Raw genomic sequence first — 15,462 nt, 5'->3', positions numbered from 1 at the left:
GGCAGTGGGACAGAAACTGTGTTCGCCTGATGCACCAGAACTTCAAGTAGTCTGAAGAAGTCCGGTTTTACTCCTTCTTTAATCATTTGAACCGTTTTAATTTCGCTACTGTTTTTTTTTTTTAATCATTGCAAGGCTCAGACTTGGGTAATTGTTCACATTCCCAGGTACTGTCTGTTTTAAGTGCAGTTTTGTTAAAATTCTTAATTCCCTCACATACTTTGTGTGGATAACAATCAATAATAAGTAATACATTCTCGCGTTAGCTAGTTAAACGTTTACATTTACGGCAGTAATAGAGCTACGCTGCTGTTTTTAATGTTCTTGGTGAAGGTAGGGTGGTAGTAGCCTAGTGGGCAACACACTTGCATATGAACCACAAGACCCAGGTTCGAACCCCACTTACTACCATTGTGTCCCTGAGACACTTAACGCTAAGTTACTCCAGGGGGGACTGTCCCTGTAACTACTGTCCCTGTAACTACAGATTGCTCTGGATAAGCGCGTCTGTGTAAATGCTGTAAATGTAAATGGTGAAGTGTCTCGGTGTGTGTGTACGTGTGTGTGTTTTCCAGATCCTTCCAGAACGTTCTTCTCCTTCAGGGTGCCAGTTTCCCGACGGCGCTCTCACACGGGCGGAATCTCACATCCGCTTTCGTTTAATGAAATTGATTGGCTGTACCGGCCGTCGCTTGACGTCGCTGGCTTCCGATTGGCCGGCTTCTGGATTTGTGGGCGGTTCTTGTTGCCAGTCTGCGGCCGCCGCGTGATCTGAGAGCAGCTTGGCCGCGGCGAGGATGGAGGACAGTGAGAAGTTCGACGGGATGCTGCTGGCCATGGCGCAGCAGCACGAAGGAGGGGTGCAGCAGGTATAACCGCGGCGGGACCGTGGAAGCGGGTAAAGCACGGCGCTGGTCCCTGAGGGGATGTGTCGACACGAGGCTGCTAGCCATGCTAAGCGTCGCCGCTGGCCGGTGTTTCTTCGACCGTAAATCGATTTAAAGCGATTTCTACAGTGTGGAATTCTACCCGCTCTCCACTGACAACCTAGAATCTGACATCGTCTCAGTTTCTTAATTTTACCCAGTCTTCGTATTTGTTATATGCGATAATGATGCTCGACGTGGTCTGTATCGTTCCGTTGCATAGCAACAGATGTTTTACGACACTGGCTGCTGCTGGCTTTCCAGAAACTTGCCACTGACTTTCACTTTTTATTTTATCCTGAGATATGTTTGGTGTGGTCTTTAGTAGGCAGCTCAGCTCTCATGGTGCTTTCTGGCCTCTTTTTTTTCCAGTTAGTTGACACGTTTTTTAGTTTCATGAGGCGGAAGACCGACTTCTTCACGGGCGGAGACCCAGATGCCGCGGAGAAGGTGAGTCAATCAGCAGAACACTGTTCCGTGATTTCTGCCCGAACCCTCATCGATTCTCACCCGCCGGTCGGTCCTTTTCTGCTGGTAGTTGGTAAAGGAGGTCTTCTCCAGCCATCGCCAGCGCGCTCTGGAGGCCCAGAGGGACGTCCGGTCACGCCAGGAGAAGGAGAAGAAGGACAAGGCGGAGAGGGCGGCCAAGCTCGCCGAGGAGGAGGACGCCCGTAAGCAGAAGGAGGCCGCGGAGGAGCCCAGGATCTGCGAACTGACGGACGAAGAGGCAGATAGGCTGCAGCTGCAGCTCGACCAGGTGATCATGGGATTCTGGAACCCTAATATACAATAATGTACATATAAAGTCTGCTTTTAACATTTATTATCATCCATGGTCCCCACCCTTTCCCTACCTCAGCAGAAGCAGAGCGAGCTGGGGACCCCGGAAGACGCCCAGATGGTTCCAACAGATAAGGGAGATAAAGGGGTGAGTGGGCATCCCACCTTCAACTGCACTTTATTACAGGAATAATTAGATAATGACCAGAGATGAACAGCCGATATTGTGACCCAGATTAGAATATCCTGGAGAGGTTCCTCCACATCTGCCAAACAAGTCGTCATTTTCTGCTTTTATTTTCAGAACTCATGTGATCTTTCACCCCACCAGGCAGAGTCGGAAGGCGAGGAGGATGAGAAGGACAAAGGCAAGTTGAAGCCCAACGCTGGTAACGGAGCCGACCTGCCCAGCTACAGGTGGACACAGACCTTGTCTGAACTGGACGTGAGTTTGAAGTCCTTCGCTTCAATATGGGAATCATCTGGAACATTCTATTCATTCACGGACATCTTTCTGATCCTCCTCAAACAGCTGGTGGTACCTTTTGACGTGAATTTCCGTCTGAAGGGGCGGGACGTGGTGGTGGACGTCCAGAGACGTTCTCTAAAGGTGGGCCTGAAGGGCCACCCTCCCGTGATTGATGGACAGCTGTACAACGAGGTGAAGGTGGAAGAAAGCTCCTGGCTCATCGACGACGGCAAGGTGGTGACCCTCCATCTAGAGAAGGTTAGTACCTGCGTTGAAACGTAGACTCCGGCCACTTTGCCTGATTGCCGCCGCCTCACCGCTGCGCTCCTGTTCTTACAGATTAATAAGATGGAGTGGTGGAGCAAGATGATCTCCACCGACCCTGAAATTAACACGAAGAAGATCTGTCCAGAGAACTCAAAGGTGGTTCGCATGACTGCACATCATATTTTCTGCTCTGATACCAATATGAAATATGTGACAAAAGCCATTTATTCACTACTAGGCATGGAATATCTTCTCATTTGTAACTCACGGTCAATAGAAACTTCTGCATCCAGCTTTTTAGCAGCAGCGAGACGAGAAGAGCAACGTTTGTTGCTGAAACGAAAGCTACATCTGTAGCATCTGGTTAAATAAAATGATCAATAATTTAGCATTTAATATTAAAGTTGCCTAATGTGGTAACAGTGCAGAGAAGTTGGGATAAGAATAGGAAAACGTTGCTGAAACGACAGCTGCGGCACTAGGATCTGGTTTGAATTTTTTTTGGAAAATGTCAAATTTGACGACAGCAGGGACGTAGCTTGACATCACTGTTTACGTTGTTTACGACACACATTCTCCGCCCACTAATTACAATGCAGCTTTTAATCATGTCTCCAGTGTCATCACGATCTGATCAACGTCCAGAATCTGCTTTATTAATTGCATTCATGTTCTGTCCTGCTGTGGAGCAGCTGTCAGATTTGGATGGAGAGACGCGTAGCATGGTGGAGAAGATGATGTATGACCAGCGGCAGAAGTCCATGGGCCTCCCCACCTCCGAAGAGCAGAAGAAACAGGACATCCTGAAGAAGTAAACCGTCTTAGTTCCGTTTAATGTTCTAGAATCTAGACAACGAACGATTGTTGGCTGTAGGGTTTACTGTGCTTGTTTGTTGTGGTTCCAGGTTCATGGATCAGCACCCCGAGATGGACTTCTCAAAAGCTAAATTCAGCTGAGGAGACATGGTCAGGCCTGCACCTCAATGTTCTGTTTTTTTTTTTTTTTTTCTCTTTGTTCCTGTTGTGAATGTGTGGCGGTGATTTTTTTTTTTTTTTTTTTTTTTTTTTTATTCCTAAATAAATGATCCTGATCCCGATCTGCTGTCTGCTCAGTTCTTTACATTCTCTTCAGCATCCACTGAATTCTTATTTATATAGAGGCTTTGATTAACCCAGAGAGGCCTACAGTAGTCAAACGAACATTTTTAAAAAAAAAAATCCGCATGGACTGTTTCCCTGCTTTTGTATTTTGTAGGAGTTTAACTCCAGAGCTGCTGGGAACTTCATCTCTGAACTAATAATCCTGCTATTTCTCACGTTATTGCACTTCATGCAGAAAAAGGTGCACGTTGCACCATTTACACCTTTACACCTATGGCCATTTACACCTTTTATTCATTTCGCTTGTGAGTTACGCAATTTCACTGCTCCGCCCCGTTTCACATTTACGCTGCCTGAGGATTCGTTTGGGCTTCTGGCAGTTCTCTCGTGTGGGCGGGGCTTCATCTCATTGGCCAGCAGGTATTTGAGTATTTGTAGGAACTGTGCTTTGTACACTCCTCCTAGATGAACTGTAAATTGTCATCTCTCACAACATTTATTTAGTGAGTGAAGGAAGGAAATTGGGGGCAGCAAACGTGGTGAAGGGACCTGTAAAATGGACAACAAAAGCTTAACACACAAATATTCATTCTGTTATATGGGTTGTGCTTCCAGAACATCCAAACTAGGCACATACCAGTCACACCTAGTGCAATAAAACCAGGAGACGAGGAAAGATTTTTGATTTACTTATACATTTCTATTAATTTTTTTTTAAAAGGGCGATTTGACGGCGAAGGATGCAAATCCAGTGAGGCACCAGCAGGGAAAGCAGGTGCACAGGGAAGTACCAAAAACTTCCCTCAGGTAACATTTACCTGCCCAACTGTGTACATTTCCTTTTACAGCGTTCATCCTGTGCGGCGCACTGTGTGCACATGTGGAACGGCGACGGATCACACCTCAGGGCAACCTGAATGTATTCTTTCTTTTGAGGAGTCTGTAGTTTGCTTAATTAAGAACAGCTAAAACAAATAAATGTTACTTTGTGGTGGATCGGACGAAAGTTCCGTGGAAATGAATAAAGCCCTGATCACTCCTTTCAATATCTTTTATTCTGATCTGGCGCCATGACATTAACTGCTCTACCACAAGCATTTGCAGAAATACAGAATTTAGACAAATCAAACCAACACACTATGAACAGTGAAGTAACCTACAGCTCTTAAGTTCCTGTGCAGAAATTTCCTGAGCAGCCACTGAGCTACAACTAAGGTGTGGCCATCAAGCCCCGCCCCTTAAATTATGAGTTAGAAGCTTTTAAAAAAAAAAAAAAGTACATTTCAAGTGTAACCTTAGACAAGTCATTACTAGAGTGACACTAGCCAACAGATCGAATCTCACCATTTTTCAGAACAAACTTAATAATAATAATCCAAATACATTGTTCGAATGACCTTTAATAACGATGAGACAGATACTGTGTTCACAATAAATATTGAACTTTACAAAACAGACACTTTGCAACAATTAGCTACAGTCTAAATTGGTTTACTGATACAGGAGAGTTCCAAATAGCATTTAGACGTGGGTTACGACAATATATAAAATGGAGAAAAGAACCCTTTTTGTTGGGGTGTTATTATTTCTGTCACCGGGAACACCATGTTTAATTATGTTTTCATAAATGGGAGGAGCATCATGATTGACAGCTCTCATCCACAATGAATTTAAACCTGTGCCCGTCAGTGTGTCACACGCTCAAACACCATCAAACATCACGTCTGTTTCTTGAATGGCTTCAGACGGTGGGGTGCTCCTCACGGTATGAAGGAACGTAAAGGACGACGGAGACAGGATAGTGCCGTATATACTCGTATGTGTACGTTGCACTTTACACCTGCAAAAAGGAAGTTTGCTCGCACCGAAATCCATTCGCGAAATACTGAACAGAAACGCGTGTCAAGTAATCTGTATTTGTATGAAATTTTTGAATGGTTTTCAAATGCAAAATACGTAGTGCAAATCTTGAAATCTTGAGTTCAGGAATCCAAGCGCTCTTGCAAATAGCAACCTTGAGTGCAATTTTTTTTTATTTAGTTTTAGCACTAACTTGCCCAGCGCTGGCAGAAAATTATAGATGTATGTGTTTTTATATCTCTCTCCACCAATCAGATTAATTCATTTTCTAGCTAAATCACGAAGCTGCAGGTAAGGTAACCAATGATTCAACGCTGCCAGGATTGGTCATACCTTACTTGGTAACGTTTTTTTGTATTTCGCGAAGACAAATTGCAAACTTCTCTTTACGGGTGTAAAGTTCACATACAAGTGTGTCTGTGTGTGTGTGTATATATATATATATATATATATATATATATATATATAGTTGTATGTGAACTTTGCACTATATATGACACTATTCTGGCTCCATTAAGGACAGCATATTTTCTAGTGATGTGTCGCCACGGTAACGGTGACTTTCTTTTTTTCACATTGCCATAAACGTTTCAAAAACTATGCAGCTAGAACTACCGACTATTCTATTCAGGTTATTGTAGCGCCGCAGGCCCTTCTAATGCCCTCGCTTGTCAACATGCTGAAGTTTCTTCAAAGTGTGCTTTTTCAGTCAGACCGATCCTTCTAGTTTCATCCAGGACAATTAATCTTACGTCCTCTTTAAAGGCCATCGCTCCCACACTGGCCCAACAATTACACACAAAACTGTACAAACAGAGAGCGACATCTTATTTACACACATCTTATTTACTGCACTTCATGTGCCAAAATCCCCCAGAAGCCTGAGGGAGGAGGAGGAGGAGTTACTTGTGATTGACATTCGCCTTCATTTATTTACACAGCGCCACGAGAGACACGCAGTGCCCGCAGGACACCGGGTGTCGGATTTCTTCCAGGGACGGCCAAGCTGCACCTCCCGGAGCGGCCCGTTGGTCACGTGACTTACTTCACCTTTCTATTGGTGCAGCACAAAGCAAGAGAAATAAACAGGGTTTTGGGTTTCTTTCCGTTAGTCGTCCCTCATTCGCCCACTCGGGTCCCAACACACACACACACACACACCAAAAAAAAAAACGGCCGTAACCGTACACGTAAAAACGACCGTTGCGCCCCCCCCTGTCTCCCGGTCCAGGTCCGCTTCCTCAGCGGCAGAAGTCGGGCCGCGGCCTCACGTCTGCCGGCACCTGGCCAGCAGGGGCAGGCCAGACGAGTCGGTGTCCGTGTCGCGGTACGCCGGGGAGAAGGTGGTGGGGGAGCCGGAGGACTGGGCTGGAAGCAGAAGGAGATTTTATTTCACACTTCTCCCCGATCGGTCCCCCATTCCCGCTGTTCCGACAGACGCGCCCCAAACCTCCCAACAATTGTTCCCAGGGGCATGAACTTTCCAGATCAAGGTGTCTACGTGACTCTTCGTCTACGTACTTACTTAATAAATCTGTAAAATCAGATGACTTTAGCTTCCAATCAGATAGCGGAGTTAAAAGAAAAGTACCTACATCTGTAGATAACTGGCGGTCAGATAGTTTAATATAAAAAGTCCATGCGGCAACAACAAATGAGATTTCCCTGATCTTGGATGGCATTTTATTCGTATTTATACCCACCGCTGACAGCCAGAATCAGGAAACGAGGATCAGAAACCTCATCGTAACTTGTCTGAAAGCGGTCAGGGGGCCGCAGGACAGCAGGGTATTGTTCCTCACAACGAGGGACTGTCCGCGCCGAAAAGAATAGACGTTCAGAGCACCGTTCTCACTCGCTTGCCACAGAATGAAAGCGCGTGTGGAGAAAGACGAGGCGGCGAAGCGCGCCTACGCCAGTCGCAGATCTGTGGCAGCGGTGGCCTAGAAAGCGGCCCCGTAATCAGAAGGTTGCCGGTTCGAATCCCGGTCCGCCAAGGTGCCACCGAGCAAAGTCCCGTCCCTGCACGCTGCTCCCCGGGCTCCTTCCAAGGTTGATTGGTTAAATGCAGAGGACACATTTCACTGTGTGCACCGTGTGCTGTGCTGCCGTGACAAATCACTTCACTTTAGATCGAGAAAATAAAAGAGAATAAAAACACGCGCAATAACAGCACGGGACGTAACAGACTCCTCACCCTGGCCGCTGTTGTGCCGCATGTTCCTGGCTCTCACGTCCTCGGACGTCTCCTTTGATATTTCCAGGTCATCTAGAGGACACGGGAAGAAGGAAGGGACAGGTTAGTGGCGCGCGGGCGCTCCGTCGCCTCGGCAGCGAGCCCCATATTTACTGCAGTTGCTGTCGGTGACGGACGCGCTGGGCCGCATGGTGTCGTTGCCGCTGTCGGGGGGCGTGTCCAGGCGGCGGCCGGGCGGCCGGTGTCGGCTCTTGCGCGTGCTGAGGCGGATGATGCCGTGCACCACGCGACACTCGGCGTCCTGCTCCTCCAGGTTGTGCTGCTTGACCACGTCGGCGATGAGCTGGCTGATCTCGCTGGTGCGCTTGAGGAACACCGAGTCCGAGGTGCACCTGGCCAGCTCCTCGATCTGGATGAGCGAGTAAAGGTCCAGCAGCTTCCGGGCGATGAGCGAGTCCACGTCGCCGCAGGTGTCCTCCGGGTCGTCGTCCCAATACAAGCTGTCCAGCGGGTGCGGCACGCTCGGCCGCGCGCTCTCCGCTTTCGACGGGCCGACAAACACGACGTCGTCCATAACCGGCAGCGGGCCGACCACCTTCTCTCCGCGGATGCGGAAATCCGACTCCGTCTCGGACCTTGACGGGCTCCTCGGCGCGGCCGGCCGGACGGCCTTGAGCTCGTCCGCAGAGCCGCTGCCGGGCCCCAGACACGGAACGCGCCTGCACGTTCGGTACAGGCCACAGGTCAGCACGCTACACGCCATCCTCCGGCAGGCGGCGACGGACACGCAGGGTGCACACGCGCACGCCGCGGACGCCGACTCGGCTGCAGTTGGCAGGAACTCCTGGATCTCCGCCTCCTTGCCGTTGGCGTCTTGGTGCTGAGCTTTGTGCGCCGCCCCCTTCGGCGCTGAAGCGTCCGGAGGGTCCACGCATCGTTCCTGATATGGAGGAGTCCAGTGGCCGCCGCCTCTGCTGCTCTCCCGGACGTGGCCGCCCGGCCCAGACAGGCCCCGTTTCTCGGAGTGACGACCGGACATGATTTACCGCGTCCAGGGCCTGAAACAAACAGAAAAGGCGCCAATATTAAAGCCGACATGAGAATGTTATGTAACATTAGTACCGTAGTTCTTTACACCAATACGGCGACAAGGCACTAGGACAATAAATACATGTTAACAGTCATGGATTAATCCTATTTCTAGACTAAGAGTTTTTAAACTGAGAACTACAATGAAGTGCATAAACCCTGCGAGAGTAAAAGCACCAGCCAGGAGGCCAGCGATTCTTCATTAATTGTAGGGAAATCATACCGAACAGTCAAACCAAAGGGCATAAGGAAAAAAATCGAATAAACTGATGCGCGTAAACCGGTCGCACGACGGAGCGAAAGAGAAAGCGGGTCCGTCAACGTTTACTCAACATTTACCCCCGAACAAGAAGTAAACACGCCGAGGTCACTTTACGCCTCCATTTGGAACAAAAAAAAAAAAAAAAAAAACACACACACACACAAAAAAAAAGGAAACGAACTTTTTGATGTTGGTGATAAGGTCACTTCGGGTCAAAGGTCCGTTCGAAAAAGTGAAACGTTCTCGTCGATCTCCAGACCCATTACGCATTACGCGCGAATTACGCGCGGAGCCGCTGCTCGTCCGCGTCCTCCAGGCGCCGCCACGACCGTCGTGCGGTGATTTGTAGAACGAATATAAAGACCCCGGACCCCTGGCGTCGTTCTCGGATCACGTGTTCCGTGACTTACGGCATATGGCGAACAAGTCGAGGTAATTTGTTGGTTTAAAAGAAAGGTGGGGGGGGGGGAGCCTCCCGGAAGTCCGACGTTTTCTTTGCCTGTAGCTGCTGGATCCGATCCGGCCCGCGGACTAATTCGGGCCCTCTGGGAACGTAATTCCAACACCGAGAACGAGTTTCGCGACAGGATTCCAAAAAAAAAAAAAAAAAAAAAAAGTCGAGCAGGTAGGGTGAAGTTTACCTGCAGCGGCAGGTAGGAGCCGCTGTGACGTCACATCCTCCACAGGAGCGCGATGACGTAACACAAAACGTAAATACATATCCACGGCGTTGCCGTTCCACAGTCCAGCTAAATAAATTACTACTATAAAAGAACCCCTTCTGTTGTAGTCTTACCACATGCTATTCAATATATATAATTTAATTATTTCACATTATAAGGCAATAAAAGGTAATAGTGTTGATATTTAGTAATTATACCCACCTAACTAATATGTCTACATTTGTTTTGTAGTGCAAAGCACTGCAGTGTCGCCTGATTGAACGGAAGGTGGCGCTGGTGTCGCGTTACAGTTTCCACAGCGGGGGCCGTAGTTCGTATGTACGTAACATCCAGAGCAGATATATCTGAGACAGGGTGCAGAGAGGAGGTTTAAAAACTTTATTTTCTACCAAGGAGACCGCTCATGTTTTCTCCGGATGGAACCAGGAGGATCCTAAAACGGGGAAAGTTAAAATAAATAAAAATTTAAATAAATAAAAAATCAGTACCTTATTATTAATATAAAACATACAAAAGGACCTTTGCATACCTTATGCCTGCAATCTTGGCAGTAATGGGTTGCAAATACCACATTCAGAAATGGCTTGAAAAGACCATCTCTGCAGAATCTTGAGCAGAGCCGTGTGGCTGGAAGCCTTCATGTGACCAAGATCTTGGGTTGGAGGCCTCAGCTTGTCCAGCAGCACCATACAGGTTTTGAAAAGGCTTCAGGACCGGCTGCTTGTTGGAACCAGTAAAGCGACTGCTAGACCCCCATGTGTAACCCTGGTTCGGTCCCGGGCCTTGGTACACAGGATTTGACCTGAACCCAGTACCAAGCAGGTTTGCGGTCGATGGAGCCATGCTAGTTAACGACTCTACAGGCTGGAGAGATCCTTGCGAGAAAGCAGAACCAAGCCACTGATTGGTTCCTTGGTGGGGTTGAGGAGATTCTGATCCTCCAGTCTGGGGCACACCTTGGGATTTAACGCCACTGTGTGGATGCCAGTTGACAAGAACTGGGGTGGCTTGGACTTGCTCACGCGATCCGAAAGGAACAGAATACTGTCTGGACTTCTGCCGATGGCTTGAAGCGAGGTGTGGAGCCAAGCGACAGATGGTGCCTTGGCCTAAATGACTGGGGATTTCAAAGGAGGAACGAGAAGCAGAATCCCCCATGTGAGTATGGACACCAATTGTCCCAGGTGGGTCGTAAACATTTACATTGTCCACAGCTTGGGTCACAAAGCCCAAGCTTCTAGAAGAGGGTCTACCAGATGTTGGGACGTCGACCTTACCCCGAACCCTAGAAACCTCCAAAGGCCATGTAACAGACTGCCATGGCTCAGAAAGTCTGCTTGGTTTAGATGTTTGGTACAGCGGCCTGCTCAGTGACAACTGGGAAGAGCTTTGGTAAGGGACATCTTGGCTAGTTGAGGCAGAAACGACGGCATGTGACACATGGGTTCCACCCAGACCATAGATAGAGGACTGGCCTGTACCCTGGATTGAGTTGCATTTGCCACTCCCAATGACTTTTTGGACTGATGCAGAAGTGCTAGAAGTAAACCTGAAGACTTTTTCTTGACAGGAGCTCTGCAGAGGTGCTTGGCTTCGCCTAAAAGCAGACATTGGTCCATTCTGAGTCTCCAGACTTCCACTGACTTCACTCAGAGCCCTTTGGTTCTCCGTGGAACCAAAGCTGCTTGAAGGAAGGCTGCTAGTAGTTGGGGCATTCGGAATAACCTTTACCCATGTGACATCCCCAAAAGTGCCCTGGGGTGGTTGGGCAGCATCATGCAACCTTTGGGGATGTTGTCGTCTACTACTGAGGTCCTCCAAAGGGTCTGAGACAGGGTAAGGAAGCATCTCATTGGTGGACAACCTCTGGTTATAAAGGTCCTGGCCATAGCTTTGTTGATTTGGGATCACACCAGATGATTGATCGCCTATCACCTGATAGAAGCCGTATCGGGCAGCGTTGGCATCGTTCTGGCTCACAAAGGCAGTCACATCTTTACCTATGTGGTAAACAGAAAAAGAAGCTGCTGTGAAACATTATGGGTCCATTTTATTAAGCTTAGCTGTAAGACTAAAAGCATTTTTGAACTGAGAACTTACCACCCGTATTTGCCAAAGACCTGCCATGAGCAGCTAGTCTGAAGCTGAACAACATCCTAGGTGAAGGAAAATATTGAGGAACATAAAAATAAAGAAATAAAAGTCCATAGAAAAATGGCAATTAACAACTGCCCAGCCTCACCATACGCATATTCCAAAAGTCATAACAGTCCCTTCGCAGCAGCCACAGGAAGCAGGCACCAAAACTCATCGCGCCACCAGCTTCCAGTTGAGCTCGCTGCCCCATTACTGACTCGGTCTTATCCCGCCCCCTTCCAGACCTTAATTCCAGCAGCACTTAATGAACTAATTATGCACAGCCGCTGAGTCGCTGATTTGGAACTTCTAATCCGGCTGCCTTTCAGAGTCCATTTATCAGGGTATTCTATGGTAAAATTTGTGTGTTGCGTTCATTTTGTGCGTTCGTCTGTGCATCTTGTGTGTTTTGCTCATTTAGTTGATTATTTGTCCATTTGTCCGACTGTGTAGTGATTTTTTTATTGTTTTAATGTCCGAGCTCTTGCTCCTCCTGCATTTCTAAATGAACATGATAAATGGTGCTGTACAGACCCCCCCTAACGCCGAACAGACCCAATATCCAGCATGGCTCTGACACGCACCTACCGTTCAATCCACATCAAACCACGGAAACGGTGCCAGGACAAATCTGGTAATCTCATCAGCGGTTAAAAATAAATGAACAAAATAAAAACATGAATCCGTCCTTCAAACAATATGGATGCAATATAATCAGACTTTTTTATTTTATTTAACCATAATCCCAATCCTCCTGCTCTGGGGAAGCCACAGATCAGGCATCTTTTTTTATTTTTCAGAATGCAACTGAGATTATGCAATGGTAAAGTTTTTATGCTAAAATCTCATCTCAGAAAGTGCGTGCATACGACTGTGCACAAGTACATCCATTTCTGTTCAGACGTCTAAAGCCAAGGATTTCATCCTAAATTAGTGCTACACACACACACACACATACACATACACACTTGATGGATGGGCATCATTAGAGTCATGCTCTTGCAGCCTGGGAGAGTATGAGTGAGAGGGTCCTGTCCGTCCTCGCGGTGAGAAAATCCGTCTCGCTGCCCCACTTTCGCTGTCACGTCACTTCATCAAGCGCACGGCTCCTCGTTTCACAAAGCCAGGCTCGGAGGTTATTTAAAGTCATAACCCATATTCAGGAGTCGAGGTCCTTTCTATCTCAATGTGTGGACTAGAGCGTCAAAAGTGACACAATATCTACGTATAGTGATCCACGAATATCATGAATTAAGTACTATACGCCATATGACCTGTCATTCAAATTTAAATCATTCTGTTTCAAATGCTTCTCGAGATCTTTTTTTAATAATGAATAAACGAAAGGACAGGTCATTTCACTGTGCCCGTTGTAAAGAAGAGAGAAGCTGCCTTGATAAATCTGGCAAAAAGACGAGGAGTCTTCGGTGTCGCCATCACAGATGTAAAATGTGCTGCCACAGCACAACGCAGGGGCGCGGTCGGCTGCGGAGAAGCGGAAGTTGCAGCCGAGACATTTATTACACACGAGCGCCGCAGTTCGACTGCGCAGGACTCGGCTGGAGATGCATGTCGCATTTCATGGCAGCGACCGCGAACGCAGAAGGTGTTCCTAATAAAGTGGCCGTGCAACCGATTGTGCCTTTTCCAGGCCTGACAACGGGAGTCATATTCATAACACAGACATCACTGCACAGATGGCGTCTCCCCTCTGGAGGAATCTGCCCTTTGACCTCCAGACCGCGCTGCCTCTTCCAGCCAATCAAACAAGGCGGCTCCAGGTTGGGTGCGGAGAGCACCCTCCTGCTAAAGCATCTGGTCGTCCCTTTCGAATAGCGAAGGCAACCGTAATCTGATTAATAATGAGCTCAGAGCTCCTCCCTCCGAAGGTGCCAGAGGTCGTTCGACCGGCGGAGAGCCACACCCACGCGGAGGAGCACTGATTGATGTCGGTTTCGGCCGCTATTAAAAACGCCTCACAAAGCCACAGTAACGTCGCGCGGATCATTAGTTTGCCCCTCGCCACGTAACCCCCCGCGATTGATTTCGAATCAAAGGGTCGCTTCGATGGCGCCGCGCCGATGCGGGGACCTTCGTTTGCGAGAGCGAAATGGGAAATCTATCCCCGCCCCCCCCGGCCCAGTTTAATTGGCCGACCACTAAATTCCTTATGTGTGCAGTTTCATTCTTGAAAATTTGCTCTATTGACCCGCCGCCTCACCTCAGCGGCGCACCATTGATCCGTTGGGGGAGTGATTAAGGAGACACATGGTCCCCGCTCCTGCCGCGGAATTAACGGCGGACTCCGACAAACTGCAGCTTCCGCCGCCATTATTCTTGGTCGGAGGTGGCCGGATCGATTGATGGCTTGATTTTCTGTTACTCGCGGCTAATTTGCCGGTGAGTGGCAGCCGGCGGCCAGACTGTGCGCCTCGAACTGGCGTGACCCCGTATAAACGGTCTCTTGCTCTGATTTCAAGAGACAAAGAGCACGGTGAATGACGGGCCTCCAACAAACGCGGAGCGTTCGTCTTCCGAGCCACCGCGGCCAGGCCCCGGGGTTCGCCGTTAATTCTTGGGGGACCTGGCAATCCGGCATTGGTGGCACGGTCTCAGTCGCAGCGGACCCCCCCACCCCGCCGAGATCAAAGCGGCGTTCTGGGTTTGCATCTGCAGCCGTCGCATAGCTGTGGTTCTTGTTGGAATACGAGTCTGCTTCTTAACAATGTGCACATGGGCGTGGAACGTCGGTGGAGAAGCGGCTGCAATTAGTTCCTACTGACGACGAGAACCACGGAACAAAGGCAGAGAACAAATAGGTCTTGTCCCACAGTTGGACTGGCATAAACGGGCCAACCTGGACAACCGGAGGGGGCGGGGCTGGGATTTCCACCATTCGCTACCCACGTAACGATGATTGGTGTTCAAAATCCACGAAAATGCGCATTTTTAGAATATCCGTCGCGCTATGAAATGACAGTCAATAAAAGATCATGTTCCTGTTGTCCAAGTGAAAGTGACGCGGATTGTCATTGTGACACAACGAAATGTGTCCTCTGCTTTTAACCATCACCCTTGGTGAGCAGTGGGCAGCCATGACAGGCGCCCGGGGAGCAGCGTGTGGGGACGGTGCTCTGCTCGGTGGCCGGATCGGGATTCAACCACTGCTGTGTTGCATGCTTTTCGAAGCACAATTTCTTTCTTCGCGTACTGAAATGTGACTGCTGGTCAAATTCACGGTGTTGCTTTCCCAACGTATGTTGCCCCACCCTGTCAGTGCCTCGAACGTCACCGCGTCCACGGGGAATAACAAGAGCAACGGATCTGGGAGGAAAAGAAAGGACGATGTCGCCTTGAGTCAGATGGCACCACTGCCATGCCAAAGTCTGTTAAATAATTTCTTACAGATGTGGGAATCACTTTTTTTTTTTTTTTTAGTTGACGGAGCCCGTAATTGTACCGAAACGCACCCCCGCTAGCCTCCCACATCAGAACGCAAGCTGCTAACTGCCACGAAAGAGCTTTTCTTTTCTTTTTTTTTAATAGAAATATTCTGCAGACAAAGACATTTTTCAAAGCCGAGCGAAGGGACCAGACGTTGAGGCTCTGGGGACTGGGGGGGCCCAGTGGTCTCTCAGAACGTTGGACCGCCGGCGGCAGGGAAAGGGCTGCAGCTATTTTGCGAGGAAAAC

At 48.6% G+C, this 15,462-nt stretch overlaps 2 protein-coding genes across 8 annotated transcripts; one reads left to right on the top strand and one right to left on the bottom strand.

Annotated features, from left to right (window-relative positions):
• The first annotated feature begins 733 nt into the window (after positions 1-733).
• nudc (nudC nuclear distribution protein) lies at positions 734-3,476 on the top strand. Of its 4 annotated transcripts, none has more exons than XM_028964512.1 (9): positions 734-869; positions 1,299-1,376; positions 1,465-1,683; positions 1,789-1,854; positions 2,038-2,151; positions 2,239-2,433; positions 2,515-2,598; positions 3,135-3,253; positions 3,348-3,476. In XM_028964512.1, exons 1-9 carry the CDS (start codon positions 798-800, stop codon positions 3,397-3,399), a joined length of 999 nt encoding a protein of 332 aa, XP_028820345.1. In that variant the 5' UTR covers positions 734-797; the 3' UTR covers positions 3,400-3,476. The 4 variants fall into 4 exon arrangements, with proteins under 4 accessions (XP_028820345.1, XP_028820343.1, XP_028820344.1 ...); XM_028964510.1 differs by having other exon boundaries at positions 2,011-2,151; XM_028964511.1 differs by having other exon boundaries at positions 1,786-1,854.
• A 1,462-nt stretch (positions 3,477-4,938) lies between these two features.
• Positions 4,939-9,630, bottom strand: kdf1b (keratinocyte differentiation factor 1b). 4 transcript variants are annotated; one of them, XM_028964507.1, is made up of 4 exons: positions 9,593-9,630; positions 7,754-8,658; positions 7,601-7,672; positions 4,939-6,771 (listed from the first exon to the last, which is right to left on the bottom strand). In XM_028964507.1, the coding sequence occupies exons 2-4, from the start codon at positions 8,637-8,639 to the stop codon at positions 6,671-6,673; spliced, it is 1,059 nt and encodes a 352-aa protein (XP_028820340.1). In that variant the 5' UTR covers positions 8,640-8,658; positions 9,593-9,630; the 3' UTR covers positions 4,939-6,670. The 4 variants fall into 4 exon arrangements, with proteins under 4 accessions (XP_028820340.1, XP_028820339.1, XP_028820337.1 ...); XM_028964506.1 differs by lacking the exon at positions 9,593-9,630 and adding an exon at positions 9,133-9,521; XM_028964504.1 differs by lacking the exon at positions 9,593-9,630 and adding an exon at positions 9,362-9,521.
• Positions 9,631-15,462: the final 5,832 nt, after the last annotated feature.

The sequence above is a fragment of the Denticeps clupeoides genome, chromosome 20, assembly GCF_900700375.1.
Source record: "Denticeps clupeoides chromosome 20, fDenClu1.1, whole genome shotgun sequence".
Lineage (NCBI taxonomy): Eukaryota > Metazoa > Chordata > Actinopteri > Clupeiformes > Denticipitidae > Denticeps > Denticeps clupeoides.
The sequence above is the reverse complement of the archived record's forward strand: the minus strand, read 5'-3'. Positions and strand labels throughout refer to the sequence as shown.